General features: G+C 46.9%; 2 protein-coding genes across 4 annotated transcripts; one reads left to right on the top strand and one right to left on the bottom strand.

The window, feature by feature from the left end:
• Positions 1-353: 353 nt before the first annotated feature.
• Positions 354-13,929, top strand: AURKA (aurora kinase A). Of its 3 annotated transcripts, none has more exons than XM_029071060.2 (9): positions 354-487; positions 3,169-3,227; positions 6,324-6,603; positions 8,116-8,188; positions 8,540-8,731; positions 10,541-10,679; positions 11,549-11,697; positions 12,548-12,722; positions 13,146-13,382. In XM_029071060.2, exons 2-9 carry the CDS (start codon positions 3,174-3,176, stop codon positions 13,329-13,331), a joined length of 1,248 nt encoding a protein of 415 aa, XP_028926893.1. In that variant the 5' UTR covers positions 354-487; positions 3,169-3,173; the 3' UTR covers positions 13,332-13,382. The 3 variants fall into 3 exon arrangements, with proteins under 3 accessions (XP_028926893.1, XP_028926892.1, XP_028926894.1); XM_029071059.2 differs by lacking the exon at positions 354-487 and adding an exon at positions 1,282-1,722 and having other exon boundaries at positions 13,146-13,929; XM_029071061.2 differs by lacking the exon at positions 354-487 and adding an exon at positions 2,258-2,700.
• A 3,984-nt stretch (positions 13,930-17,913) lies between these two features.
• On the bottom strand, positions 17,914-25,378 carry FAM210B (family with sequence similarity 210 member B). The gene is made up of 3 exons (XM_039912882.1): positions 25,070-25,378; positions 20,469-20,629; positions 17,914-20,193 (listed from the first exon to the last, which is right to left on the bottom strand). The coding sequence occupies exons 1-3, from the start codon at positions 25,376-25,378 to the stop codon at positions 19,977-19,979; spliced, it is 687 nt and encodes a 228-aa protein (XP_039768816.1). The 3' UTR covers positions 17,914-19,976.
• Between the last annotated feature and the right edge of the window lie 325 nt (positions 25,379-25,703).

The following is a 25,703-nucleotide window of genomic DNA, read 5'->3' as shown; positions in this document are numbered from 1 at the left end:
ATCGCCGAGCGATCGATGCCGCCCGGACTCCCAACCGTCGCGGCCGCCCCCCGCCCGCCATCTTTGTTGTGGGCAGCGGCCGGGCAAGCCGAGACGGAGCCCCCCCCCCCCCCACCCACCCCGGCCGACCGACCGGCCGACCGGCCACCCTCTCCTTGGGCTCTCCTCGTCCGGGCGGGCCCCGGGAGGGAGCCGGTGGGCCGACCGGGGCCGAGCGAGCGGGGTAAGGCCCATCGGACGCGGACGGCGCGGCGGGCCCGGGGGCGTCATCCCCCCCAGTGCGCCTGCGCGGGCCCCCGGCCCCCTTCCCCGTGGCCCGGCTGGGGCGGCGGGCCGGGCTCGGCGCCGGCCAATGGGAGGGCCGCGCCGGAGGACGGGCCACCAATCAGGACGCGAGGGGCCCGTTCAACTCTATTTAAAGGAGGGAGATTTGAATTCCAACGGCAGACGGCGGTAGCGCTCTGCTGCTTGTCTGTGTCGGCTTGGGGTGAGACCACCATGCCTGGAGGCTGGGCTAGGGGTCTGAGCTAGTTGGGGTGGGGGCATGGCTAGTTGGGGTGGACATTTGGCTAGCTGGGCTGGGGGGGGGGGTCTGGGCTAGTTGGGGTGGAATCTGGGCTAGCTGGGGTGGGGGTTTGGCTAGCTGGGGTGGGGATTTGGCTAGCTGGGGTGGGGATCCGGGCTAGCTGGGGTGGGGATCCGGGCTAGCTGGGGTGGGGATCCGGGCTAGCTGGGGTGGGGATCCGGGCTAGCTGGGGTGGGGGCAGGGCGGCAGCGCTCCAGGGAAGGGGCTAGAAGGAGGGGATGCAGGGCCATTTGAAGGGCGGGTGCAAAAGTCCCGGAAAACTAGAGGTCGTGGTGCTCGGATGGGATTTTGGGTTGACAAATAGCACCATTACCTTATTTTTTGTTAATGAAATGTACATCGCCTTGATTCTATTTAGTTGCCATAGTTTTTACGCGATGTGCTTCCCCTTGACTCTCTATTGCCATTGTTCTTGTCTGTCTCCCCCGATTAAGCCCGTCAAAGGGCAGGGACTGTCTCTATCTGTTGCCGACTTGTTCATTCCAAGCGCTTAGTCCAGTGCTCTGCACCTAGTAAGCGCTCAATAAATACTACCGAATGAATAAAAGGAAGGCCTAAGGGGACCCGGAGGCGGAAACTCTCGGGAAAGGAGCGGTGCGGGGTTAGGTTAGGGGGGCGGGACTGGAGGTGCGGAAGGCCTTCCTGCTGCTTACAAGGCCTGGAGGTGAAATGGCCCCCGCCATCTTTCGGGAGAGTTCAACGACCACGATTGCCCGGGGCTTTTGTGGGATTAGGCACCGCTGCTAACTCGGCCCTCCTCTGAGAATAATGCGATTTAAATGTCCCCAGTGCAGTGCCGAGGACTCGGGAATTCTACAGAAGCTAGACACAAGAGTTGGGTTTTTTTTTCTGTGCCCACAAGGAGCTTCCATTACTATAGATTAAGAGTGGGGAAGGCAAGCAATGACTGGCTCATTTTCACCTGAGCGCTTAGGAAGGTTTCCCCCTTGTATTCTTTCCTAGTGCTATGCACACAGCACTGATTAAGGCCTAGTGACTGTAAGAATGGCTCTAATTTTACAGAGAGGAGAAAGGGAGGGATTGGGAAGCAGAGTGGCCTAGTTGATAGAGCATGGTCCCGGGGGCAGAAGGTCCTGCTTTTGAATCCTGGCCACTGGTTTGCTCTGTGACCTTGGGTAGGTCCCTCTGCCTGTTACCTCATCCGTAAAATGGGGTTTAAGACTGAGCCACAAGCGGGGAGAGGGACTGTGTTTAGCCCGATTGCCTTATCACTGATTATGGTCTTCAGTGCTTATTGTGTGCCAGGCACTGTACTGAGCGCTGGACTGGATACAAGAAGCAGCGTGGCCCAGTGGAAAGAGCCCGGGCTTGAGAGTCGGAGTCGGGTCCTAGTCCCGGCTCTGCCACTTGTCAGCTGTGTGACCTTGGGTGAGTCACTTAACTTCTCTGTGCCTCAGTGGCCTCATCTGTAGAATGGGGATGAAGACTGTGAGCCCCACATGGGACAACCTGATCACCTTGTATCTACCCCAGTGCTTACATAGTAAGCGCTTAACAAATGCCATCATCATTATTAGTTTGGCAAGCAAATCGGATTGAACACAGATCCTGCCCCAGGTGGGGCTCAGTCTCGATCCCCATTTTACAGGTGAGGGAATCGAGGCACAGAGAAACGGAGCGACTTGCCCAAGGCCGCACAGCGGGCAAGTGGTGGAGCTGGGATTAGAACACATGACCATCTGACTCCCTGACTCTACCCTTTATGCCATGCCTGTGTCTACCCCAGTGCTTAGAACGGTGCCTGGCACATAGCTGCTAAACAAATACCGTGGAAAAAATTAACTACAGCCTGCAAATTGACCAATTAATCAGTGGTATATGAGTGCTGACTGTGCACAGAGGACTGTGCTGAGTGGCCGAGAGTTGGTGGATATGTTCCCTGTCCACAAGGAGCTGTATGCCAAAGTGTACTGGGAGATCGGGAGTGTGAAAATACTGAGATGGTAGTTGGGAAGATATAACCGGGGAAGAGGAGAAACGAATGTCTGTGTAGGGGAATAACTATCCAGGTTTAGCAGCAGATTGGGAGAGGGAGCAGCCCAGGTTCCTGACTCTGGAACAAGGAGGATGATGATGGTGTCAGCTGTGATGGGGTAACTTTTTTTTTTCTTGGAGGAGAGAATGTGAGAGGGAAAATGAAGAACTTAGTATCTTAACATTGTCAGCTTTGGCAAACATTCGTGTCCTGGCAGGCAAATGGAAATGGGAGACTGCAGATAGGCAGAGAAGTTGGGGTTAGCAAAATTGAAGGTGCAGAGAGAACTGGGCTGGTGAAATAGATTTGGGAACTTGGTACAGTATTACATTAGTACAGTGCTCTGCATACAGTAAGCACTCAATAAATACAACTGAATGAATGAATTTGGGAGTCTTTAACAGAGGTGGTAGCTGAAGCTGTGGGAGCAGATGTGCTCCTCAAGGAGTAACTAAAGAGGCCCAGGGCAGGGCTTTGAGGGACACCCACCCTTGGGGGTAAGAGGTGGGGCCAGAGTTGCCCCTTATTGTTTAAACCCTTTGGAAAATGGAGCGTATGTAAATAAGAACACTTTTTTTTTTTCCAGGCAACATGGAAAGAGTTGTAAAGGAAAAGACCCATGGAATAGCAGGCTCTAGAATTAAGGTAAAGCTTCAGATTCTCCCAAGAGCAGTTATAAAACCGACAAATTATGTAAAGGTCCCTTGCCAGGGGTGACTGGCCTTCGTCATTTTGACCCCTTGGCTTGCTTAACGATCAGTTGATGTTGAGCACTTCTTGTGTGCAGAGCACTGCACTGACCATTTGGATTTGGGTTGGTAGATATGATCACTGTCTTCAAGCAGCTTCCAATCTAACAAGAATAGTCTGCTCATCATAATAGTAATAGAAACTTTATTTGCTTTATTGTGGTTTTGGTCAGCTAGCTGGCTGGGGCAATGTTATACAGTGGGAAAAGTCAAATCTCAGAGCCTTTCACAGTATTGGCTCACTTTGTCTTTTAACTTCTAATAACTTCTAATCAACTTCTAATTCCATCGTGTTGACTTGCTCTTGCAGGCCCTTCTTTTCCCCCCTCCGCCCCCTGGCCCAAGGACAAAGCGTGGTCATATTTTTAAGGAGCTGAGGGAAAATGAGGCAAAAAAATGCATAAATGCATTGGTTTGAGATGGAGGAAAGGGCTTTGGTTTCCCCAGTGGGGAACTTCATTCATTCGTGACTCTGTATGGTTAAAAACAGTTTGTATAATATGAAAAGGTTTTCAATGGTAGTGGCTGTAGAATGCAACATTTCCCAGAAGTCAGAATAAACTTTGTATGCTCTTTTACTTCAGTAGCCATTTTGAATTTTTTGAATTTTTTCTGTAGTTCATGTAAGGAACTCACAAGTAGGGTATGGGAAATATTTTTTTATATATCCCAAGCTAAATATTCAAGTAAATTGGTTGTAAACCAGTGTGTCAACACGTCGATTCGGCAACAAAATGCTAAAATGACTTTCCCAGAGCAGAGAGTAGAGAAAGCAAGTTGTAAATGACTTTTCAAAAGCTAGCTTGAAAAAAGGGACAAAAAGTGGCATAATTTAGCTACTTCTCAGCTTGCTGTGAATTTAGTTTCCAAAATGTATGACTAAATTAACAAAATTCAAATTTTTTTTTGTCCTACATTTCTGTGTTCTGTGGCCTGCCACCTCTTTTTAAAAGACAGAACTCTCCCCCTGCCCCCTGCTCCCAACTAGAACCAAAGTCACCATCTGCATAGCATTAGCTTTCTTGGTGGGGCAGAGTTGGAAGCTCCTTAGTAGGTGATTGTGCTGTTGGCAGGGTAGTTTTGAGCATATAATATTGATAGCATTTGCTAACCGCTTATTATGCCAGGTACCCTACTAATCACTGGGGTTGTTTCCAACAGATGGAGTTGGACACACAGTCCCTGTCCCATGTGGGGCTCACAGTCTCAATCCCCATTTTACAGATGAGGAAACTGAAGCAACTTGCCCAAGGTCAAACAGACAAATGGCAGAGTCAGGATTAGAACCCATGACGCCTGACGCCGAGGCCTGTGCTCGTCCCACTAGGCCTCCTGGCAAGAAACAGGGAGACTAGTAGGCGGGCCAAGCAGTCTCAAAGGTGATTGCAAGTTTTGGAGTCATGGTGCAGGTCGAGTCCTACACCAGCTGGAAATCTGCAGCCCAATCTTCTATCAAATCTGGCATCCAAGTGTTGAACTGGACCAGAAGAGAGTTCTGTGTCTTCTCCCCTCCCTGCCACCCCCTCACAATGACATTTAAATGCTTACTATGTGCCAGGCCCTACATTAAGCAGTGGGATGGATACGAGATAATCAGGTTGGAGAGAATCCCTGTCCCACATGAAGCTCATGGTGTTAATCCCCAATTTACAGATGAGATTATCGAGGCACAGAGAAACGGAGCGACTTGCTCAAGGTCAACCGGCGGAGCCGGGATCAGAACCCAGTTCCTCTGACTCCTAGACCCGTGCTCTTTCTGTTAGGCCACGCTCCTGGTGCTTTTTCCATGGAGTGCTTTTGGTCATATACAACTGGAATATACAATATAGAAGCAGCGTGGCTCAGTGGAAAGAGCATGGGCTTTGGAGTCAGAGGTCATGAGTTCGAATCCCAGCTCTGCCACTTGTCAGCTGTGTGACTGTGGGCAAGTCACTTAACTTCTCTGGGCCTCAGTTACCTCATCTGTAAAATGGGGATTAAGACTGTGAGCCCCTATGTGGGACAACCTGATTCCCCTATGTCTACACCAGCGCTTAGAACAGTGCTCGGCACATAGTAAGCGCTTAACAAATACCAACATTATTATATTATTATTACAACTGTCCCTGTGGCTGCTAGGAGTGGTAGTCCCGCTGGTCCCAGAAAGGGTTACCACGTGCAGCGTGGCCCCAGATCCTGACTTGAAACCAAAGAGAAGAGAGAATGCCCAACATCTACCCATGCTGCTTGGCTTTAGCTTGGTGCCCCAGAATCCGTGGGCCGGGCCCGGTTCGACTTCTGCCACGGGATCCCTTGGCCGTGAACACTTCATCGCTGTTCATTCCTACGCTCCTTGGCTTCCAGGGGAGCGGCTTCTCCAAGACCCGGGCGCCCCAAGGAGCTCGGAAATCGGGAGGCAGTGCAAGAGGAAAGGTGGCTGCTTGAGCTTTTGTGGTCTTCAAGTAGGAAGTCACCACTTTTTAAACTAAACTCTTTGCAGTTTGAGAATTAGAAGCTCAGCTTTACTTAAGATCACTTTCAAGTCCAGAGGAAATCTCTTGATCCCTTTGAAACTAAATGAAAACAGAACAGAGGTACTTTGTTCTTGTAGATTTTATTAAGGCTGGCACCTGCTCTGCTTTGTTACCTCTGTAACAAAGGTGCCAGTTTTTCACTTTGTTGGGGAGGGGACATGAGTTTTAGTGGGTGATGGCTACGGGGAGAGACAGACTTCAAAAGGCTACCAGCCACTATTTTAGGATCTCTTCCAGCCCTGACTGGAAGTTCAACACCTTAGATCTGGGATGAGCAAAGCTGGGAATTCAACCTGTTCCTGTGGCTCGCTATAGTGCACAAAGACTGCAACAAACGTTTGACCAGAAGAGAGTAAATATTCATAATCTATTGTATCTAGAAATCAGAATCCCACAAAAGGCTCATGGCGCTCATTCTTTTGAACAGCAAACACAGGAACTGTTCCGTTAATGATCTCCCTCTTTCTCTCCCCTCTTAGACCGCAGTTTCACTCGGGGATGGTCCAAAACGTGTTCCGATTGCTCAGCCCTCTCAGAACCGGTTACCTGGAAGTGGGGGCCAAGCACAGCGCGTCTTATGTCCCTCAAATCTCGCACAGCGAGTTCCTTCACAGGCCCCAAAGCCAGTATCCAGTCAGAAGGTAGCATCCGGTCAGAAACCAGTCCCGAACCAGCAGTCGCAGGCCCCCCCATCTCATCCAGCACCAAGGCCCCAGCCTACAACCCCAAACAAGGACCAGGCTCAGCCCCCGACATCCGGTAAGTTGAGCACGCTCTAATATACTTGGGTATAAAATGAACCTCAAACGTTTTTTCCCCTCTAGGGATTTATAGTGCTGTAATATTTCCATTTTGGGGATGGTGTGGATGGTCTTAAATCTGTGTCTTTGGCTCGAGTACTAGTGCTATCCTTAAACTGTTAGATTACTTTAGATTTAAGACTCTGTTGTTTTTGGCACTTCTGGAGCACTGTTGCAGGGCATTTAAATCCTAGGAAAGATCCGAAGACACTGATTCAGAGAGGTCCTGGGGTGGGGCTTGTCATCTGTCAGGAGGAGTAGAGGATAAGACTGACAGAAAAGCAGGGTAAATTGAATGCTTCCCCCTGCTGCCCCGCCAAATCTCCAGGGACCAAAGTAGCCACACGTCACTGTCGGGAGGCGAGACTCCTAGGGCTCCTGACCACTGCTATCCCAGGCCCAAACCACCACAGCTAGCCCACTCTCTGGAACCTCCTCCGGTAGCCAGTTTCTGATCTGGGGAGTGAGAACTTGGGACTCCAAGCCAAGTGAGTAGTAAGGGGAGGACCCAGTGGTTTGCATGTTTAGACTGGCTGTGCAGTAAATTATAAAGCTCCATTTCTGGGGAACAGATGCTCTTGGGTTTTTAAATAGGGATCATCTAGTGTTAGCTGCCTAATTGTATATTTAATGTGAGCTCTCCTATGGAGAGCTCACCTTCTCCAAGAGGCCTTCCAGACTGAGCTCCCCCCTTTTCCCTGTGCTCCTCCTCCACCCTCTGCTCCTCCCCCGCCCCTCTTTCCCTCAGCACTGTGCTCATTTGAATATATTACCCTATTCTGTTAGAGGTGTACATCCCTTTGATTCTATTTATCGTGATAATGTTGTCTTGTTTTTGTTTCATTCTGTTTTGCTCTGCCGTCCGTCTCCCCCGATTAGACTGTGAGCCCATCATGGGGCAGGGATTGTCTCTATCTGTTGCCGAATTGTCCATTCCAAGTGCTTAGTACAGTGTTCTGCGCATAGTAAGCGCTCAAATACTACTGAATGAATGAATTTGTCTCTCCCTCTAGACTGTAAGCTCATTGTGGGCAGGGAATGTCTAACGATTCTCTTGGATTGTACTTTCAAGCGCTTAGTACAGTACTCTGCAAAGAGTAAGTACTCAAGTCCCCTTAATAACCGCTGAATTAAATATCTTCGAGGCTAAACTAAGAGCAAAAAATATTTGAATATCAGGCTTATTCTAATACAGAATCTAATCAGGTTCATGGCGCTAAGATTCTATAAAGATGAGTAGCTGCTTCCACACTGGTGTCCCCTAAGCCTTCTTTTGAGTAATTAAGGCCAAAGAGCTATTGGAGATGCAGCAGAGCACCGTGAAACTTCCAGCATGTTTCCAATGCTTTCCCCACTTCTGTCAGAAGTATTTCCAGACTTTTGGCAGTGGGTAAGAACTATGAATGGATAGTATAGGGTGGGTGTGGTGTTTCCAGGGTGGCATTAAAGAAATACCATTTCTCACGTGCAGCAAACATTCCTGAAAAGAGAGAAGTACCTAGCCAGAAAGAGGCACCTTGCCAGAAGAATGAAGAATCCAAAAAGTAAGTCCCCCATGTGCTAGCGGAGACTACTTGACAAAAAACTGGCTGCTGTTTTGCCTATTCCTTCTATCCCAGGGGGTTGGGAGTGGTGGGAAGAACAGACTTAGTTCCACCCAGACCTCAAGAATCTGTTGAAACTACACTGCTGTGCTCCCCTTAGGATTCTAGGTCCGTAGGCCGGACATTTCAGAAGCGACAAACGTGGGGGAAGTTCTTGGGAATGGGCGGCTTGTTGTCCAGAATAAATAGGCTTCTGGCGACTCGGAACTGTCTGACCATTTCACAGTGGATGAAACCATGAAAAATGGGGGACCTGTAAACTTAATTTTATGTTCAAATAAACTTTTTTAGACGGCAGTGGTCATTGGATGACTTTGATATCGGTCGCCCTCTGGGAAAAGGGAAATTTGGAAATGTTTACTTGGCCAGGGAGAAACAAAGCAAATTTATCCTGGCATTGAAGGTGCTATTTAAAGGCCAACTGGAGAAAGCAGGAGTCGAACATCAGCTGCGACGAGAAGTCGAAATCCAGTCTCATCTTAGGTAAGGCCATTATTGCTCTCGGGCTCTTTCGGAAAACATTGTAGAGTTGCGGTAAATGCCTCTTTTTCAAAAGATTAAAAGGGTCCTTATTGCTACAGATTCACTGCTACAGATTCCCCTATTCACAAGTATAGGGGAAGAGAAACAATTGAATTGATCTCAATCTTAATTAGAAACACTGTGCTCTGTAACGGAGAAACTCCTGGGTTCTATAATTTGGAATCCCTTTGTGTTTGAAACTAAACCCCGGAGCCAATTCCTGAGGTTAGGAATATAAGGTGGGTGTGAAATACATATGTGAACATTGAGGAGCCAGGCAGAGGTGGGGAGACGATTTGTGTACAACTGTGGCTAAAGAAAAACATGATTTAGCAGACCTCATTTAATTGAAACCCTTTTAAATGTAAGAACAGAAAAGAATCAGGCAACTAGTTGCATCAAGTGGTCAGAATTAGACAGCAAATCATCCCGATCTATACAAAGGACACTGGTTTCACAGAGATGAATGACCGGTTATAGGTAGGGTGCCCGCCGAGAGGATACAAGCAAATCCGGTTTGGACACCGTCCCTGTGTTACATGGAGCTTAATCTCAATCCCGATTTTACAGATGAGGGTAACTGTGTTACATAAGACAAGTGACTTGCCCAAGGTCACGAGGCAGACATGTGGTGGACTTTGAAGGAAGGGAAAGAGGGATGGGGGAACTGGGATGGTGTGAAAGTGGCATTGGAGTGCAAGAAGGAAGCCAACCCCTCCTAATAATAGTAATATAGTACTTAAGTGTTTACTATGTGCCAAGCGCTGTTTTAAGTGCTGGGGTCAATATAAGTTAGGTTGGACACAGTCCTGCCGCACACTCACACGCTTAATCCCCATTTTTACAGATGAGGTAACTGAGGGCCAGAGAAGTTGTCCAAGGTCACCCAGCAGACGTGGTGGAGCTGGGATTAGAACCCAGGTCCTTCTCATGCCTAGACCCGTGCCCTATCCACCAGGACAACGTGGGATAAAGCAGGGGCTGAGTGGGTGGTGGAGGCAGGCAGCCCATGAAATGAAAAATGTTACCTGGACATTAGGCAGCCCCAACCCGCTCTGACTGTGGGGAGAGAGTGAAGATGAAGAAAATGGCCGCTTCTCGGCCGCAGCAGATTGGGAATGAAATGTCCTGTAGTCCTGGCGGGTGGGCAGACAGTAGGCAGTGGCCCTGGCCGATGACCTGGTCGGGCCGAGGCCCCTCAGGGGAGAGCTCTGTGTCCTCGGGCAGGTCTCGGTCCCGAGAGACGGTGAACGGTCTGCTGTGGTTTGCGGCCCCTCGGCGCAACGATCTCAGCTTCCTCGGGCAGGCCTCCGTCCGGGGTGATGGTCCGCACCGGCACACTGAGCTAAGTGCTCGGGAGAGTGCACATTCACTGCCCGAGATGAGCTTCCAGTCTAGAGGACTGAACTTAAACCGGTATGTGAGCCGCATGTAGGTACGGGGGGAGTTCCTGCTCCGTCCCATGTAGCTGGCATGCCTGTGATCCCTTAGCTTGATTTAATCAGGGTCGGTCCAGGTGATGTGCTTCTGCTGCCATCAATAAGTCTGTATGGTGTCAAGTGTTGCAAAAGTAGGAAACTCGTTAGCATCTCCTTAAGGCCCGGGATCAAAGTCTCAATTCCTTGTACTCTTCCAAGGGTTCATTACAATGCTTTGCGCACAACAGGTCTCAGTAAGTGTTTTTTGCATGATTAGAGGTGAAAATGTGTCTTACTGTAATTCAGGCATGTTTAAACTGACAGAACTGTTACATTTTTCTATTGATTTCAGGCATCCAAATATTCTCAGATTATATGGGTATTTCCACGATGCCACCCGGGTTTACTTGATTCTAGAATATGCACCTCGTGGAGAAGTATACAGAGAACTTCAGAAATTTTCTAAGTTTGATGAACAGAGAACTGCTACTGTAAGTCTTAATTGGTTGTCATGGCTGACACTACTGACCCTGAGCCCACCAGCTTTAAAGTGGGGACAAGGGGCACGGTGCCCCCATCTCTTGGCTGGAATTTTTAGCAAGCACTAAAGTTTAACAGGACCCCTGCCCCTCGTTGCATGGATTTAGCCAATATACTGAAAATTGGGAATGAGCAATACTCCAGCCTCTGCTTTTGCCAACTTGTTTTAGGACAAGACTAACCCACTTAAAGCTCCTTTCCTTGGATGACTCATACTTCTTGGTTTGAAACATTGGAGATAATTAGGTCCAAAGCTTATTTTATTCCTGAATCACCCTAACATCGTAAATCAGCTTGATTCTGTCCTCCACTATAGAAGTTAGTGTGTGACTAACTTTGGCTTTAATGGGGTGGTGGAATACTTACGGACCGGCCTCAAAACTTTTGAGAATAATGTTTCACGCCTAAATTCTTGATGATTCCGTGTGGATTTGTCCAAACCCCTGGCTTTTGGCCACTTCTCGGTTTATTTGCCTCTGCACTCAAAGAAGGAACAAAGATTCAGGAATTGAACCCGAAAGTCAAGTTTGCCATTCAGCAGTAGTGCAGGTATAAAGTTGGGGTAATTATGTATTACTACAATTGAACTGAAGGTTGGGTATACAGAAACTTAACATTTCTAAGACTGCTGCGACATTGATTTCATCACATGGAATGGGCTCTAAAAGACTGGTGGCAAATATTCTGAACCCAAGAATTGACACCTGAAACCTGCCAGAGTATCCCCCTAGGAAGAAGGAAAAAATCTCCAATGAAACGGCTCTCCGCGTAACTTCAAATCTGGACGAATTACTCAATTCCTCTTCAATCTCTTTGACAGTATATCACGGAGTTGGCTGATGCCCTATCGTACTGCCACTCGAAAAAAGTGATTCACCGAGATATTAAGCCTGAAAATCTGTTGCTTGGATCAGATGGTGAACTGAAGATTGCTGACTTTGGATGGTCTGTGCACGCCCCCTCATCTAGGTTAGTTGCTGAAGACAACGGAACTGATCCTGAGTGTGAATTCTGAGTTTTCTGTCTTTAGAAGGAAAGGCTGCAAGGTCTTGGGTACAGGAAATCATCGAGTCTAAGACCTATCAAGCTCAGGCAAATGATGCTTATTGTTGGAAGTGGACACAGTTTGTCTTACAGGAATCTATGTTGACCCTGTAATATCAGCCTCTTGGGACACTGGCTCTTGAGGGGCCTGGGCCATGACTGGAGGAGGTGGAAGGAGCATGTGCCTGGGAGCTGGGGAGAAGTGAAGTGGTGATTTAAAAAACTACATTGAGGGAGAATGTTTGGAGAGGCTGGAGTGTTTTCTTAGGTGGGGATGACTGAGTTAGCTAACTGCCAGGTGGAGGGTCATCGTGTCCATTTTATTCCAGGGAAGGAAGGTGGATACCTCTGTCGTGGAACCTGTGATACACACTCATGTAGCTTTGTTGCTCGTCTGTGTTTTATCCTCTAAAGACAGGATGTCATACCTTAAATTGCGAGCCGATCCTCCCACTTATTTACACTGTTCCTAGAATAAAATCGGCTCTGCCTTGCATTTTGGCTTACGACCGTTTCCATGACCCGTTGCTTCCTGTTCTCCACTTAATCGGGTTAACCTGAGGCCTTGTTCCCAGCCTTAGAATGTCTGCCCTGATGATTTTTGAACTTCTCGCCACCCCCCTTTCCCCTCCCCCCACTATAGAATGCATAGACTCCATCACTAAGCTGATGATTAGGAAGGAGAACAGAATCTGGGGTGGAAACTGGATGAGCATCTTCAGACGTCTCAAGGAGCGATGGTATTAAGTTACCCTAACTTGTGTGCCCCTTGTAGGAGGACAACTCTGTGTGGCACTCTTGACTACTTGCCTCCTGAGATGATTGAAGGACGAATGCATGATGAGAAGGTGGATCTCTGGAGTCTTGGAGTCCTGTGTTATGAATTTTTAGTGGGCAAACCTCCCTTTGAGGCAGAAACCTACCAAGAAACTTACAGGAGCATTTCAAAGGTAAAGAAGCTGCTTCTACAGAAGACTTCCTCCCTTTCCCCCCGCTGCTACCGCTCCTCCCCCTCTTCCTTCCCCTCCCCTCAGCACTGTGCTCATTTGCTTATTTGTATATATTTTTATTACCCTATTTATTTTGTTAATGAGATGTACATCCCCTTGATTCTATTTACTGCTATTGTTTTTGTCTGTCTGCCTCCCCTGATTAGACTGTAAGTCTGTCAATGGGCAGGAATTGTCTCTCTCTGTTGCCAAATTATACATTCCAAGCGCTTAGTACAGTGCTCTACACATAGAAAGCACTCAATACTACTGAATGAATGTTTATCTAATTTTCTTAACACCTGACACAGGATGAAATTGAACATATTGGCTTTATTGTCACGCTTCTTGCTCTAACCAAGATCATTCTGTCCAAATTCTCAGGTTGAATATAAATTTCCTGGCTTCGTAACGGATGGAGCTAAGGATCTTATCTCAAAACTCCTGAAGCATAACCCATACCAGAGGCTAACTTTAAAGGAAGTGCTCGAACACCCGTGGATCACAGCAAACTCGTCGAAAGCACCGAACAGCCTAAAGAGCCAAGAGTCCACCAGCACGAAATCCTAGATCCTTAGGTTGAGGAGACCTGTCTGGACCATGAGTACTGTGTAATCAAGTAGAACATGCTGCTGAAACTAGTCTTGACCAAAAGACTTCGGTCTAAGGAGGTGTTTAAATCCATTTGTTTCCAAACTGAACTGTCAGTATTTTAAGTCCTCAACATTTGTAATTCAGGAAACTCGACTCTTATTTAAATGTCCAGTTCTGAAGTACAAGGCAGTTCAAGAATTGGAAGGCAACTCCATTCAAGAAGCCCCGCTGCCTCGATGGCTCTCGGAACTGCAGGGCGAGCGTATAATATAGTGGAGTTGCCAAAGAGCCTGTGGTGCCCGGTAGAAGACACAGCATAGTGAGTTGCTAAAGAGGTAGGACTACTGGAGTCTTCTGATCTGACCTCTGAAAGGACAGTGCAATAACAAAGGTGAAGTGCATGGGTGTCTTAACTTATAGGGCTGCTAAGGATGTCAGAATAAATGTGATGTGGTCTGAATCGGAGTGAAACTTGATCTGTCTGAACACTGATTTCCCTCTGTGCTCTTTTCTGCTATTGTTTGAATGAAAATTGTCCTACCAGTGTATAAAATAAAGATTTGTTTGTACTTTTTTTTTTTTGCTTAACTCATCAACTCCCTTTGGATACAGAATAGAGAAATTGAAACCTGATTGGGATGAATAACCTTCACAGAGTAGCAGTCATTCTTCTGAGCTCTGTAAAATTTGTGAACTTTTACCAAGCCCAGGCACTCAGATTTTCAACTGATAGAAATCAGTCCCCAGGAGGAGGTTGTGCCTGGCTGGTCCTCTTTGGTTTTTGAAGGCGATGCTACTGGTCCGATGCATGCTTTGCGAGGGACTGGAAAACACTGATTTGGGTCGGACCACTCCTCCCCAACTAAGGCTAAAGCTTTGCAGTGTTTAAAGGGCTAGTCTTTCTTTAGAATGGCTGGAGCCAGTTAAATCTTCCCTGAACCTGCTCCAGGAGAGTAACCCCTCTCCTGCCTTTTTTTTTTTTTTTAAACCCGCAGGCTATTTATCTGCTTCATTGGCCTTCAACAGGCTATTCTGTCAGATCGAGACCATCCCTTCTTCCGGCTTCCCAGGGCTCCTCTTGTAAGTTTAGCAGCTGCTTGGGTCCCATAGGGCACTGTGGCATATACCACCCAGCAGAGCTGGGTTGGAGTGGGTACTGCTCCAAAACCAGGAAGCTAACTGCAGTTCGGGACCTTGATATTGGTAATTCCATCTTAACGTTTGATGTTGAGTAGTTGTGTGACAGTTCCACACGATGTTCTTTGGAACTGGATATCTCCTGGAATGGCAGCAGAGCTCACAGTTGGCTGCCTCAACAGCCATATTGACCTTTTTATTTGGTAGAACTTGTTGCCCTAGTTTCACCACATCCTTTCTTGTAGTCTGCCGAGGGCCCTGCTAGCCTTACTTATTCTGTCTTGCAAGTCTTGGTACAATTCTGTGACTACTTGAAGTCCTATGTGGCAGATCAATTAACAGTATTTGCTTATTGGGTGCTGAGCAGTGTACTTGAGTAATAGTAGAGAGGATGCCTGCTTTCAAGGAGTTTAGAATGGAGTGGAGGTGATATTAAATTATCAGTAGGAAGAAGGAAGGACTAGAATGCAAAGGTGTTTGCAAGGGGTACTCCCTTTCTTCCATCTCATCCCTCAGTGCTTAGATGACATGGAAAGATGGCCGAGTGGAGAGAGCCAAGGCCTGGAAGGCAGAAGGACCTGGATTCCACGCCTAGCTTTGCTGCTCGTGTGCTGTGACCTTAGGTAAGTCACTTAACTTTTCTGGGTTGGAGTTATCTGTAAAGTGGGGATTAAGATTTGAGCCCCATGTGGGACAGACTGTGCCCAACCTGATTAACTGGTGCCTACCCCAGTGTCTAGAACAGTGCTTGGCACACAGTAAGTACTTAAATACCATCATACCATGGAATTGCTGAAGAGATGAGACTTCAGATTGGTTTTGGTGGGGGGAAAGGTGGGCATGTGGCTTTCAGGCAGAAGAGGGGCATGATCAAAACACTGATGGTGACGGTGAGGATGAGGCCCAGAGAACATGTTTGGGAAGCAGCATGGCTGAGTGGAAAGAGCATGGGTTTAGGCATCAGAGGTTGTGGGTTCTAATCCTGGCTTCACCACTTATCAGCTGTGTGACTTCGGGCAAGTCACAACTTCTGTACCTGTTATCTGTAAAATGGGGATTGACAGCCCTATGTAGGACAATCTGATCACCTTATATCTACCCCATATATCATCATCATTATTATGTTTGCAAAAAGCATGTGAGCTGGGTGGAGTGAGGAAAAAGAGAGCTTGAGGAAATGCCTTTAAACCAAGAGTTTCTGCTTAATATGGTTGCAGGAGGCAAGACCATACTGCAAATGACTGGGCAACCATTGGAGACTTCTGATTGAGATGCACAGAACAATGTCTTTAAAAAAAAAAAATCATCTGGGCAGCAGAAAAAGATGTGGCAGAGGTCAGTAAGTCTATACTTGATTCTACTGTCTAGATATATTTTTTTTCCCTCCCCACCTTTCCTTTATGGTTCAGTCCAAATCTTTCCCACTCAAAACCCTCCAGTGGCTGGCCAGCCATCGCTGTATCAAACTCCTTAACACTGGATTTATGGCAATTGGCTCTCCCCATCCTACTTTACCTCAGTGATTTCATACTACTACTAATAGTAAGCACTTAATACTATAATTATGTGCCAGGCACCTTATTAAAAGCTGGAGTGGAAACAAGTAACTTAAGGTGGACCCAGTCCCTGTCCCACATAATGTTGGTATTTGTTAAGCGCTTACTATGTGCTGAGCACTGTTCTAAGCGCTGGGCTAGACACAGGGGAATCAGGTTGTCCCACGTGAGGCTCACAGTCTTAATCCCCATTTTACAGATGAGGTAACTGAGGCACCGAGAAGTGAAGTGACTTGCCCAAAGTCACACAGCTGACAAGTGGCCGAGCCAGAATTTGAACCCATGACCTCTGACTCCAAAGCCCGTGCTCTTTCCACTGAGCCACACTGCTTCTTGGTGAGGCTCACATGATCAATTCCCATTTTACATATGAAGTAACTGAGGCATAGTGAAGTGACTTGTCCAAGGTCAAACAGCAGACAAGTGGCAGAGCAGGAGTTAGAACCCATCACCTTCAGACTCCCAGATCTGTGCTCTGTCCACTCTGCCATGCTGCTTCAGCCCACTCTGCTTCCCCAATGCCTCACTCCTTTACCTCCTCCTTGTCTATGTCCTCCTCCTGGCTCGGACTTCCCTCCTGCTTTTTATATCTGACAAGCCATCACCTTCTCCACCTTTTTAAAGCCATCCTAAAATCACATCTCCAAGAGGCCTTCCCCAGTAAAGCCCTCCTTACTCCTACTCCCTCTCCAAAGTCACCTAGGCAGCTCCTTGGATCTGTACACTTTTAGCTTTTGATATTAACCCCACAGCACTCCTGCCCATCTTTTTTTTTTTTTTTAACCTTGCCATTTTCCCTATCAACCTGTCTCTCTCCCCCTTTAGACAGTAAGCTCCCTGTGGACAGGCATCATGTCTAACTCTACCAACTGTATTGTACTTCTTCAAACACTACAGCACTCATGTCAATGCTCAGGACAATATCAGGTTTATGATTTGAGAGCAGGGGAATTGCTGGTGGTCTTTACAAAGAGAACAACAGGAGAGAAGTCTAGGGAGGGTAGATGAGATTAAAACTTTGTACAAAAGGTTTTGCAGATGTACTGACTCAACTTCTGTTTTCAGACTTAGTGCTGGGCTGCCTGTAGTGTGAGCCCATCACTGGGCAGGGATTGTCTATCTGTTGCTGAATTGTACATTCCAAGTGCTTACTACAGTGCTCTGCCTATAAATGCTCAAATACTACTGAATGAATAGTACTCAATTGATTTATTGAGCACATACTGTGTGCAGGGCCCTGTATTAAAGTGCTTGGGAGAGTATGGTCTAGACATTCCCTGCCCACAATGTGCTTACAGGAGACCGATGATCACTAATGTGTTCCACTTTTTAACCTGGAGACAAATGAATTATTAGATCGTGCCCCCATCATAGGATCAGTGAAAAGCTCAAGGTCTTGTTGAGATTTTACATCTGCACTTTAGTCTTACATTGGCCTCTGTTGGTTCTTTAGCCTGTGACTTGGACAAGTGTAAAGTTCTCTCTTCTCCGCCTCCTTTAAATCAATCCTATCTAGACATGGTAACAGGCAGTGGGTAGGAGAAGACATTAGGAATGAAAGATGCACCTGCAGCTAAGCAGAACAATCAGATCCAACCTTAAAACAAAGAAAAGCACAATGCGTGTGTGACCTTGTACTCAAATGGAACCAACGAAGTGTCATAACTCTGGCCGAAGGAAGTGACTCATCTTTAGTTTTCATTGTTAGGTTACTCACACCACTAAGAATAATAATCTAGGTACCTCAGCCACACGTTTGACACCTAAGCTTCTTAGGGTTTCCACCTGATCGATAGCCTGTCACACCTCACTTACACTGCAATCCCCATCAGTTATTGAAGCATCCCACCATTAAGCCACACAGGAAACATAAAATAACACTTTATTGTAACTCTGCAACAGTATACTCGTCCCATTACATCAAAGGAATTAGAAACAATTTTTCTAAAGAATTTAAAAATATTTTCTCACTGCATAATATACCTTATGAAACTGACCACCTAAGCATGTATCAGAAAATCTCAAATTCCAGCTTCCCATATACAGAACTAGAGGTAAGATAAGGGCTGGCTGTATTGTCATCTTGAAAATAAGACACTTAGCTGTCTATCTTGCTGGTGAAATAATATTCCCCAGTTACACTCCCCTTGGATTTGGTTATTCATCTTGGTATCCCTAGCTGAAGGAGCAGCTGATGATGGAGCACTGTAAGAAGAAAAGAATATGGCTATTGACCTGCTTAAATATTTAGGAATGTTTCTTCCTTCCTATTGACTCCTTCCCCTTTCCTGCAAAAGCAACTTTACAGGAATGGTCTTCCAGCCACTGTGGTAAGAGGGGATCTTCCAAAATTCAATTCCAACATTAAACCAGTGTTTTAAAAAAAAATGGTTGTTAGACTTAAGATGGTGTATGTAACTACACAGATTGAGCTCAGGTACATTTTTAAAGGCCACAAAAGGTTTATACATGAGCTGGTCACAAATGGCTCAGGAACAACTAATCAAGCATTTGCAGTGTAAGGCCCATTACAAACTACAGCAGTTACTGTATTTTTTAACTCCTTTGCATGTAGAACTCAATTGCTAATGCATACAGATCACTGACAAGAGGTTTATGAATTTCCAAACTTCAGTCACTGATCTAATACAGCAGTAGGAAAAAAAAAACACCCAGCAATAGTTTTATAGCCCAAGAATTGTCATTGGACAAATGCTTAATAAGGATTCTCCGTATGCAAGATCTGAATGATTCAGGTTACCTTAGCAACCAGGAGTTCAGAGTGCTTAGTACAGCAACATAGAACCTAGCCAAAGCCTTGCAGATTTCTAGAGAAATATTGCAAATTTAGCCCTGGCTTCATTTCAGTGGGCCAGCTGTTTCTGCACAAGCCACTGACTTCAGTTCTGCATAGTAAGTCTTCACCTGCTAATTGGGGGCTTGCTTCTGTTACTAATTAAGAAATTGGAATGAATTCCTTATTAGAAATCCTGGCTTAACTCTACTCTTTGTCAACATCAATGTTAACTGAATGTACAGTCAAATGTACAATCGATCTAGCAGAATAGTTTATAGACATAGCTCTCCTAGTTTTATATTCAACTTCCATTTGCAGAGTCCTACAGGAATGTTTATAAAGCTGGAAAAGACTTCTAAATTCTTCAAAACAATAGAACTCTACAGCGCAACTCCTTCTAAAAGCTGCATCTACTGGACCTCTAGTAATTTAAGAAAAGATATTAAAAGGCATTTTGAGCAGCCTTGATGTCTAGTTGTATGAATGTCTGTCCTCCAGTAGCCCTAGACTGTGAGCTCGTTGTGAGCTCAGATTGTCACTCTTGGTTGCTATACTGTACTTTCGCAAGCGCTCAGTACAGTGCTCTGCACACAGTAGGCCCTCAACAAATAAGCCTGAATGATAGAGCAAACATCACTGAAAAACCACCAATCCCCCATTCCTCCAAAGTTTGACAATGGAGCTAGTTTATATGTGTAGCTGTGGTACGGCAAGTTTTATTTTATTAATTGTAGCAACTGCAGCTAATTTAGATAGAATGCTATATTAAGCCTTAGGCAGCAAGCCAAAGGTACAACCTAAACCCAGTAAATGTTTTTTTTTTTTTAAACAGTTCTGTAATCATTGCTGTTTGTGAACTGGATGGCGAATTATCTTCCTGTGGATGCTAGGCTTACCATACTCCCTCCAAAGCAACATTTGTATGGTAGTGATTTTAGAGAGCAACTTTTTTTTTAAAGTCTTCCTGATATACTGAAATGTACACAATGGAAATCTCTGAATAATAAATTTGCCAGTAAAGACCAACTCATACTCTAAAAACGCAAAGAAAGATAAATCCATTAAGCTAATCCTAAATATTTTTAAAAAATGCCTCAAGTGTGTATATGGTATATGTATTTCAAGCTTTTATCATGGATTTGACGCAGGAGGCTTAAAAAACCCCACTTTCCGAAAGTATCTGACAATCAGTGGGACGGAAATTATGGTGATGCTAATCCGCATCGGAGCCAACAGTTTGTGAATGGCATAGGCTACCACAAATGTGCTCGTCCCGGCGGCTACTTTGGACTGTACGAAACTTTCTTTAAATCCAATTTTGACGAGAATTGCTGGGACGTCCACACCACTGGAGGGGGGAGAAAAAAAAAAAGGAAACATTAGCGCAATAAAAGGGTACTCCTGGTTTTTGGAATTACTTAGGGGACAACTCCAAATTTCTGACTAGGTTTGGAAGAGCATTTAAAAAGGCAGATGAGCACAAAGTTGATTTAAGTTCACCAAATGTTCTTCACACGTTTCAGATGATAGGAAAAGAAACAGAAAAGCACAATGACAAACGCTGTTCTTGTAAATCCCCTTTAGAGAGACGTTATCATTAAAGCTGGCAAGATCCGAGCATACCTGGAAACAACAAGGTAGAATATTCCCAGCGACATCAATGAGATTCCAATGTGGAACGAGACCCCCACAGCTCCGTATTCTTTAAAAATCTTTTTCAGCTGTTGTGATTTGCTAGGCTTCTGCTCATCCCCATTGCTGGGAGCGGTCATTTTACTTGGGTCCTACACACACACAAGAAGTGACTGGCGTTAGGGCGGAAGATGAGAACTACCCACCGCTTGCTTTCATATCCACATTTTAGCCATCTATAACCCACTTAGAATTGAAAAGACAGATCCACCCCATGCATCCATCCACCCCCACCGCCGTAAGACGGTGTTTGAAAGTGCTAAGTATACAAAATGAATGGAGTAGGAAGTTGCCTTGTACCTTAGATTTTTAAACTTACTGCAGAGGAAGAACACTGCAGCTACAATCTACAAAAAGGCTGGGCAGTACAGTATGTTTGGTTCCAGATAAACTAAATTTTTTTTTTTTTTTTTTAAACGGAAGTCTGTCTTGCCAAGGGAGGGGCAGCATGGCCTGGTGAAAAAGACTACTGGAACACTGGGGAATCTTAATCCTTTCACACCCAACAGTTTTAAGGATGTGCTGATTTGGATCATGGATTCTTGTGGGGATAATGGAAAATGGGATATTTTGTTTATGTCACGGAAGAAAAGCTGATTAAGAAAAGTTCTGGAATTTTTGTTCATGTTTATTGACCAATCAGTGGTATCTATTGAGCACTTACTATGTTCAGAGCACTGTTCTAAGCACTTGGGAGAGTACCATAAAAGGGAATAAGCAGACATGTTCCCTGCCCGTAAGGTGTCTACTGGGGGAGACGGACATTAATACGAATAAATATGGAATTTATAATAAGAAAAGCTATGCATACAAGTGCTGTAGGGTTGGGGATGGGATAAATATCAAATGTTTCAAATGAACATTTGAGCTTCCTCTGCAAGTGTTGGTGGCCCTCTAAATGGGAGGGATAAAAGTAATCCAAAACTCTGGATCTTTTTTTTCCTGGGTGCTAGGACTTTGCTTTTGCAGATGTCAAAGCAGAATTCAATTCCATTAAAATAAATTTCTGCCAATCCTAAAACTCATGCCACTTAAACTCCCGTATCTTAAGCTTTCAGTCTCAGCACAACTCCAAAAGACTTCATCCCTTCTAAAGGGCTCTAACCTTTTTCCTTCGACTCCAGACAGTCAAGTGATCCCATGTACCGATCACCCAAGAGAATTTCATCTCAATCAATATTCTCTCTGCTAATCTGGGATGATGCTCTTAACTATCAGCTAGAAAGGCAGCCTTCCAGGTTGAAATATGTATCGCATAACTCAATTTTTCATCTACCCTGAACATGAATATGAGCACCGTCCCACACCTTTAATGAGGCCTATCACTTCGTTACATTCTAATCCCAACTCTATCGCTAGTCTTTGTGACCCTGGGCAAGTCCCTTAGCTTCTCTTGCCTCAATTACCTCATCTAAAAAATGGGGATAAAATACCCGTCCTCCCTCCCTCTTACACACCGGAACTCCAGGTGAGATGGACGGCGTTTAATCGGCTTATACCTGAATCTACCCCGGTGCTTGGCACAGAGTAACTGCTTAACAGGCCACAATTATTTTTGTTACATTTATGTCTTCTTTACCATCCTTCTGAGGCCCAAAACAAAATGTCACACATGCCATGACCATGGGACCCAAACTATCCATCCAAACCAAGATGGACTTATTTGCAAAGATACTGAACTTCACTTTTTACACTCCTTTGCCAAGATAGTCGTTTCTCAAGAAGATGAAAAATTTACACGTCACTGAAACGCAGACCCCAAATACTAGCACTAAGTCTCTTTGTTGTAGTGTATTCTTCAGTTTCAAGCCAAGTGACAGGGGCCAAGGAATTAGCTCACATCGGGACCTTTCAGCTCTGAGTTCTGTTTTCCTGACTTGCCTTTTGTTGGTTTCCTGTGGGCATTTAAAAAATACGATTATAAATACCATTAAAAAAACCAAAACGTTGAATATTTTTGAAAATAAAATCAATATCTCCCAAACTAGCTGCTAGCAAGCCAAACTCACTGAAGCCTAAACAGTGATTAGACGAGGTCTTTTTCTAGGCCATATGAAACTCCCAGAGGAACAAAACAGGCTACCAGTGACTCTCAGCGACTCTCCATTACCTCTCATAAGGGAAGCGAGGGCTAAACATGCAGACAGGGCAAAACCTTCATTTTGTCGCGTGAATCTAATCTCTCCAACGAAACCCTTTATCAGTAAAATGGACCGAGTTGAATTTTAGTTCATTTCCCGGGCCTGGCCTCCGATAGAGAGCTAACCAACAGTGGAACAAGGGAAGGTTGGGAGAGATAAGAATGAACGGAGAAGCAAGACGCTTGTGTAATTCACAGCACTGACAATTTGAATCGACAGGCGACTCAAAATACCGAAAAAGGACTCTACTGAAAAGCTCAGTGGACCGAGCCAAACACGGGGCACCTGTGGGTTTTGAATTCCAACCCTGGCTTTGCCACTGTCCAAAAGTGGGACCCCGGCAGTTTCCTTTGTGCTAACTCAGCCAAGAAATTCAGACCACAAAGCCAGGGTCTGCTGGGGGAAAGAAAAGAATCGGATAAGGGGACATTCCAGTGGCCCCATCTCCACAGTCCCAGAAATGGCTGTGGACTTTCAGCAGCAGACTTAGAGGTTGTCTTTTTGGGCAACAGATGCCTTCAGTCAAAGAAAGGGCAAAACACTGTAGAGCGATCACCAAGCACAGGGCCCGCTGCGAGGTGGAGCCTCGCCTCTCGGTCCTATAATAATAATAATGTTGGTGTATGTTAAGCGCTTACTACGGGCAGAGCACTGTTCTATGTGCTGGGGGAGATCCAGGGTAATCAGGTCGTCCCACATCAGGCTCACAGTTAATCCCCATTTTACAGATGAGGGAACGGAGGCCCAGAGAAGTGAAGGGACTTGCTCCCAGTTAGCCAGCTGCCAAGTGGCAGAGCTGGAATTCGAACCCATGACCTCCGACTCCCGAGCCTGGGCCCTTTCCACCGAGCCACGCTGCTTCTCGATCTTGCTGCAGGCCCTCGCTTGGCCCTGACGATGCCCAGACAGCTAATCCTGGAAATGGGCGTGGGACTAGGAGTGACCTGGGGCTGAATGGAAAGTGACCTGGTCCTCCCTTCTGAGCAGGGGTGTGGGGTTAGGCACAACCGGGCTTGGGAGTCAGAGGTCATGGGTTCGAATCCCGGCTCTGCCACTCATCAGGTGGGTGACTGTGGGCAAGTCACTTCACTTCTCTGGGCCTCAGTTCCCTCATCTGTATAATAGGGATGAAGACTGTGAGCCTCACGTGGGACAACCTGATGACCCTGTATCTCCCCCAGCGCTTAGAACACTGGTCTGCACATAGCAGGCGCTTAAACACCAATATTATTACTATCATCACCTTGTATCCCCCCCAGCGCTTAGAACAGGGCTTCGCATGTAGTAAGCGCTTAACAAATGCCATTATTATTATTATTGAGAAGCAGCGTGGCTCAGTAGCAAGAGCCCGGGCTTGGGAGTCAGAGGTCATGGGTTCGAATCCTGACTCTGCCACTTGTCAGCTGTGTGACTATGGGCAAGCCACTTCACTTCCCTGGGCCTCAATTCCCTCATCTGTCAAATGGGGATGAAGACTGTGAGCCTCACGTGGGACCACCTGATGACCCTGCATCTCCCCCAGCGCTTAGAACATGCTCTGCTCATAGTAAGCGCTTAAACGCCAACATTATTATTATCACCTTGTATCTTTCCCTGCGCTTAAAACATGCTCTGCACGTAGTAAGTGCTTGACAAATTCCAATATTAGTATCACCTTGTATCACCCCCCCAGCGCTTAGAACAGTGCTGTGCACATAGTAAGCTCTTAACCAATACCGACATTATCACCTTGTATCACCCCCCCAGCGCTTAGAACATGCTCTGCACATAGTAAGCGCTTAACGAATCCCAACCTTATTATCACCTTGTATTCCCCCCAGCGTTTACAACAGTGCTCTGCACACAGTAAGCGCTTAACCAATACCAACATTCTTATCACCTTGTGTCCCCCCAGCGCTTAGAGCAGTGCTCTGCACAAAGTAAGCGCTTCACCAATACCAACATTATCATTACCTTGTGTCCCCCCCCAGCGCTTAGAACAGTGCTCTGCACACAGTAAGCGCTTAACCAATACCAATATTATCACCTTGTATTCCCCCCAGCGCTTAGAACAGTGCTGTGCACATAGTAAGCGCTTAACGAATCCCAACCTTATCACCTTGTATCCCACCCAGCGCTCAGAACAGTGCTCTGCACACAGTAAGCGCTTAACCAATACCAACGTTATCACCTTGTGTCCCCCCCCCCCCAGCGCTCAGAACAGTGCTCAGCACAGAGTAAGCGCTTAACCAATACCAACATTATCATTACCTTGTGTCCCCCCCCTGCGTTTAGAACAGTGCTCTGCACAGAGGAAGCCCTTAATACCAACATTATCACCTTGTATTCCCCGCCCCCAGCGCTCAGAAGGTGCTTGGCACGTAGTAAGCGCTTAACGAATGCCGTTATTACCGTGGTTGCGATGAGCGCGCTTTGCAGACGGTAAGCGGCGGAGGAGCGGGGCGTCCGGAGGAGGGTCCGGGCGGATCGGCCGGTCCTTCGGCTCACCGTGCGGGCGGCGGCCGCCCAGCCGCGGGACCCCGGCGGGACGAGCGGGGCCGGGCCGGGGCCGGGGCCCGGGCCCGGGGCGAGTCCCGCGGGGCCGGATGCGAATCCCGCGGGGCCGGGCGGGAGCGGGCAGGCTCCGGGGGGCGCGGACAGGGGCCCCGCCGCCCCTCCGGCCGCGCGCAGCAGCCGCCCCGCCAACCGCAGCCGGTGCATGGTGCGCGCTGCACGTTGCGCGGTGCGCGCCGCGCCCAGGGGCGGAGCCCGCTCCCGCCCCCTCCCCCCGCCTCCTCTTAAAGAGACACACGCACCGGGACGCGCGAAGCCCTGCACTCCCTCCCTCCCTCCTTCCCTCCTTCCCTCCTTTCCTCCCTCCTTTCCTCCCTCCTTCCCTTCCTCCTTCCCTTCCTCCTTCCCTCCTTCCCTTCCTCCTTCCCTTCCTCCTTCCCTTCCTCCTTCCCTCCCTCCCTCCCTCTCTCCTTCCCTCCCTCCCTCCCTCCCTCCCTCCCTCCCTTCCTCCCTCCCTCCCTCCCTCTCTCCT

This window comes from Ornithorhynchus anatinus, chromosome 8 (genome assembly GCF_004115215.2).
Source record: "Ornithorhynchus anatinus isolate Pmale09 chromosome 8, mOrnAna1.pri.v4, whole genome shotgun sequence".
In the NCBI taxonomy this organism is placed as follows: Eukaryota; Metazoa; Chordata; class Mammalia; order Monotremata; family Ornithorhynchidae; genus Ornithorhynchus; species Ornithorhynchus anatinus.
The sequence above is the reverse complement of the archived record's forward strand: the minus strand, read 5'-3'. Positions and strand labels throughout refer to the sequence as shown.